Raw genomic sequence first — 5,455 nt, 5'->3', positions numbered from 1 at the left:
GCCACAGCTCCACTTCCAGCGTTTCAGTGGTTATTTGGGGATAAGTCTTTCAGACTTATGACAGAACCATGACCTTCAGATCTCAGCCTACTGTGTAGCTAGGATTATAAGAGTGAGCCACTGGCGCTTGGCTCTAACCACATTTTATAGATGAAGAGATATAGATTCTGAGTGGTTAAGCAATTTGTTCACTATTACATAGAAATTGAGTAGTGAGGCCAGAATTGAATCCCTAGCCTGTCTATCCTATATCTGGACTTCTCTTTAGGCCACTGGAGTTTAGATGAGATGTAACAAATGTGATTCTCTTACAGGCCCCAGCATGTGGATGCTTCCAGGGCAAAACCAAAGTTGGGTTTCTGAATTTATCTTGCTCGGCTTCTCCAGTGACCCTACATCCAACAAGATCCTCTTCATTGCCTTCCTTCTCCTCTACTTGATCTCAGTCCTGGCCAATGGACTCATTGCCTCCCTGATCTGCCTAGACTCAAATCTCCATACCCCCATGTACTTTTTCCTCTGCATCCTGTCCTTGCTCGATATGGGCTATGTCACCACCACCGTGCCCCAGATGCTGGTGCATCTTCTCACTCACTCTCAGACTATCTCTTTTGCTGGCTGTTGGCTGCAGATGTATGTGTTTAGTGCCCTGGGCCTGATAGAGTGTATCTTCTTTGTAGTCATGGCTTATGATCGCTATGTAGCCATTTGCTACCCGCTGCGTTATACTGTCATCCTCAATTGGGGCTTGTGTATGCAGTTGGCAGCTGGAACATGGGCCTGTGGGTTTTTTTTCTCTCTGATCCATACTTTCTTCACCATGAGTCTGCCATACTGTGGGCCTAACACTATTAACCATTACTTCTGTGAAGGCCCCTCTGTGCGGAGCTTGGCTTGCATGGATACCCAGCTCATTGAGATGGTAGACCAGGTCCTCAGTGTGTTTGTGGTTGTTATTCCGCTCTCCCTCATTCTGGCCTCCTACATTCGTATCGCCCTAGCCATTCTTAAGATCAAGTCTACCCGGAGCCGCTGCAAGGCTTTCTCTACCTGCTTCTCACACCTGACTGTGGTCACATTCTTTTATGCTCCAGCAGCTTATATCTATATGAGACCTAACTCCAGCTACAACCCTGAACAAGACAAGAAAGTCTCACTCTTTTACAACGTCTTCACAGCCCTGCTCAATCCTGTGGTTTACAGTCTGAGGAACAAGGACATTAAGGGGGCTTTTCTCAAGATAATAGGACATAGTAGGGCAATCGTGTGAACAGGAATCCAGAAGGGAAAATGTTTATTGAAGAAAAGGACATCTGTTATGTATATAGCTAATATTGTATATTCAGAACCACACAGTACTTGGTTAGTGGGACAAGCGTTTATGAAATATGCTCATGAAGTCAACATGGCTGTCTCGATTTACTTGCTACATCATAGTACACCCAGTAATCTCAGTGGTTTACAACAGCAAAAGTTCATTGATAGTTCACGTTTCATGTTATTTGTAAGTTTAACCTTAGATCTACCCTGAGAGAAGAGCCCTTATCTGGAATATGCCATCTTATGACAGAGGGAAAGGAATAATGGCTCAAAGGTTCCCAGAAGTGAGACACATCTCTTTGCATAATTCCAGTATCCAGAGTAAGTTGCATGGCCAAGCCTGACGTGAAGGCAAGGGAAGTATTTTCTTCCTGTAGAGAAGGAATGCAAATCACAAGGCAATGAGTAGGTAGGTAAAGCTCCTTTGAAGAGAGGGAAGCAAATAATGAGAATGATATAATTTACTGTAATATCACAGAAATAAGTAGAATAGATATAACCAACATGAAACATGGAAACTAACAGAAATGGAAACAGAAGAGGATAAGGTGTTATAAGCAAAGTGGTACAGATAAACAATACAGGTTGGCAACACTGAAAATTAATCCATAGTATGTGGAACTAATACAGACCAGAGACCTGGCTTGGTGCCTAACATCAGTGTGGTTCATGGGCTAACATGGAATAGTCTGCATTGTATTGTGGAAGAACACAAAACTGGATACTATGGGCTTGGTGTCTTAATTCCATTCTTGATACCTTGCTGTGTGACTTTGGGCCATTTACATCCCTCTGATCTCAGTTTATTCATCTATAAAATTAACATCTTGGCGCTGAGAAGGTGGCTCAGTGGTAGAGTGCTTGCCTTGCATGCATAAGGCCCTCGGTTCGATTCCTCAGCACCACATAAGCAGAAAAAGCCAAAGTGGGCTGAGGCTCAAGTGGTAGACCAGCTGAAGAGCTGGGGGACAGCGCCCAGGCCCAGAGTTCAGGCCCCACAACCGACAAAAAATAAATAAATAAAAAACAAAATAAAATTAACATCTTGAGTTGTTTCCAAAGCCTCTTTGGAGTCAAAAATTCTTTGCCACATAGGTAATAGAGTGTGTCCAGTCTACAAAATCCAAATGCAATAAATTTGTGAACAGAGAACAAGCTTCACTCCTTTTCCTTACCATGTGAGAATATACGAAGGTGGCCAAGCTGGGCGCAGGTGGCTCACACCTGTAATCCTAGCTACTCAGGAGGCTGAGATCTGAGGATCATGGTTCAAAGCCAGCCTGGGCAGGAAAGTCCATGAGACTCTGATCTCCACTAAACCACTAGAAAACCAGGAGTAGAGCTGCAGCTCAAGAGGTAGAGCGCTTGCCTTGAGCTGAAGAGCTCAGGGACAGTGCCCAGGCCCAGAGTTCAAGCCCCATGACCAACAACAACAAAAAAAAAGAAGGTGGCCATTGCTGTGCTAGGAAGTACCTCATTAGCTCTGAACATGGTACCCTGGTTTCAGACTTTGGGCTGGCTAATTTTGGTTGTCAGCTTAGCTGGATTGAGAGATGCCAGAAAATTAGTAAGGCATACTTCTCCACCCTCAGTGAGAGTGTTTCCAGAGATGATTGGCATGTGGGTTAACAAACCAAGGGGGAAACCTAATAGGTACTAATAGGTTGGGACAAAAAGGCATCAGAAACAGGTGGAAGGGCAAGTTTGACACTTCTTGAGCACCTATGCTTTCTGCTGCTGCCAGTGCCTATCAAAGTCCAGCTTCTTCAGCTTTCGAATGGGGGCGCATGTCAGCAACCCCTCTGAGGAGCCCCCTTCAGCCTCAGACCTGAGATGCCTCTTGTCCTTAGGCTACTGACTTCTTAGACTAAGCACCTTCTGGGACTTCTGGTTTCCAGGGCTCTCAAGCCTTTTGATGGCCATTGTATAACTCTGATTATATAAGCCAACCTAATCAAGTCCTATAACATATATGAATTCTGGGATGAGGATATTGGGAGGAGGCATTGTTGTGGTGTAGATGACCAAAAAGGAAGAGAACTGCAGAATGGAAAAAGTGGGGATTTGGGTCCCTATGATGAGTAGAATGAGCAGTGAGAAATGGAGGCATGAGGATAATGGAGACTAAATAATTTCTAGCAGCTTCTTGCCTGAGCTATAAGCTCAAGATGTCCTTTGACATCAGGTTTTGGCTCAACCTCAGGTTTTGGCTGCTTTCTTAGCATGGAACTTACATATTTATACAACCAGCCACCTGCCTGGGGTGGTCTGCATGGAGATGCCTAATGGGCTTATTCAACAAGCTCCCTCATAGCATCTGAAGCCTGCAGGATTGCACATAGAAGAAGACATCCCTTCTGCAAGTCACTGTGAAAAATGCTTACTAGGGGCTGGGAAGGTGGCTCAGTGGTAGAGTGCTTGCCTTGCATGCACAAGGACCTGGGTTCCATTCCTCAGCACCACATACACAGAAAAAGCTAGAAGTAGCACTGTGGCTCAAGTGGTAGAGCACTCAGGGACAAGGCCCAGGCCCAGAGTTCAAGCTCCACAACCAGCAAAAAAGAAAATGCTTTCTAATCCCAGTGGGAGCCAGCATCCAACTGCACATTTACACCACTGATTACCAATTGCTTGATCAAGTTCCTTCAGTCAGTAACCCGAACCTCACCTTCTCTAACGCAGTTTTAAACCCTTTCAATCTTGTCTTTCACTTACTTCTATCTCTTGCCTTTGGCTACCATTTATTCGCAGCCAATGTTTATTTAAAATATTTCTTGTTGCTGGGAGCTGGTGGCTCATGCCTGTAATCCTAGCTACTCAGGAGGCTTCAGATCTGAGGCCTAGGCAGAAAAGTCCATGAGACTCTTATCTCCAATACACTACTCAGAAAAAGCCAGAAGTGGTGCTATAGCTCAAGTGGGAAAGTGCTAGGCTTGTGCAAAAGAAGCTCAGGGACAGTGCCCAGGCCCTCAGTTCAAGCCTTGGAACTGGCAAAAAACAAAACAAGCCAGGCACTAGTGGCTCATGTCTGTAATCCTAGCTACTCAGGAGGCTGAGATCTGAGGATCACACTTCAAAGCCAGCCCAGGCAGGAAAGTCTGCGAGACTTTTTTTTTTTTTGGTCCGTCATGGGGCTTGAACTGTCCCTGTGCTCTTCAGCTCAAGGCGAGCGCTCTACCTCTTGAGCCACAGTGCCACTTCTGGTTTTCTAGTGGTTTATTGGAGATAAGAGTCTCATGGACTTTCCTGCCTGGGCTGGCTTTGAACTGCGATACTCAGATTTCAGCCTCCTGAGTAGCTAGGATTACAGGCATGAGCCACCGGCACCCAGCTTTGTGACTCTTATCTCCAATTAACTACAAGAAAACTGGAAGTGGTGCTGTGGCTCAAGTGGTAGGGTGCTTGCCTTGAGCTGAAGAGTTCGGGGACAGTGCCCAGGCCTGGAGTTCAAGCCCCACAACTGACAAAAAAAAAAAAGATAAAAAATTTTGTTTAACCTACTTGGTAGCTGCTGATCAGACACAGAGAGATAGTTTCTCTAGTAAAATTATCTCTATTTTTCTGGAGAGTAAAACTGAAACTCAGAAAACTAGTGCTCTGACTTTTTAAGGGCCATATCCAAAGTCCAGTAAATGAAGGTGATGAGGTTTTAACTTGCTCCATCTCCTCCATCTCTTACCACTACCACCCAGAATGTTTGCTAAGGCATCCATCCATCCATCCATCCATCCATCCCATATATTATTTCCCAGACTAAGTTTAATCTTGTCCTTGAAATATCTTTATAAATCCCTTTTCTTAGAATTCAGGCACATTGAAGATTTCTTCACTGAATGTGTTGCTAAGAGAAAACCTAAATAAACCCTCTGATCTCACAAAGTCTTAGTTGACTGATCATTAATTTTGGAAGTCACACATCTAACTAATATAGCTTTAGTTTCCCAATGAATTTGCAGTAAATAATACCTCCTCCATGCGAGTTATGATAACACTTGTCTAAAATATTTTGAAGGATTCCTCCCCTTCTCCTCTTCCTCCTCTTCTTCCTCATCATGCTCCTCTTTTTTTGGAAATACTGGTGAAAGAACTTTGTTAGGGCCTTGCCCTTGCTAGGCAAGTGTTCTACCATTTGAGT

The 5,455-nt window shown here is 44.4% G+C and overlaps 1 protein-coding gene across 1 annotated transcript; it reads left to right on the top strand.

The window, feature by feature from the left end:
* The first annotated feature begins 322 nt into the window (after nucleotides 1–322).
* LOC138823581 (olfactory receptor 2A12-like) lies at nucleotides 323–1,270 on the top strand. Its single transcript, XM_070016974.1, has one exon. The coding sequence runs from the start codon at nucleotides 323–325 to the stop codon at nucleotides 1,268–1,270; it is 948 nt and encodes a 315-aa protein (XP_069873075.1).
* Nucleotides 1,271–5,455: the final 4,185 nt, after the last annotated feature.

The sequence above is a fragment of the Dipodomys merriami genome, unplaced genomic scaffold (genome assembly GCF_024711535.1).
Source record: "Dipodomys merriami isolate MVZ:Mamm:240054 unplaced genomic scaffold, mDipMer1.0.p SCAF_121, whole genome shotgun sequence".
NCBI classification, from domain to species: domain Eukaryota; kingdom Metazoa; phylum Chordata; class Mammalia; order Rodentia; family Heteromyidae; genus Dipodomys; species Dipodomys merriami.
The sequence above is the reverse complement of the archived record's forward strand: the minus strand, read 5'-3'. Positions and strand labels throughout refer to the sequence as shown.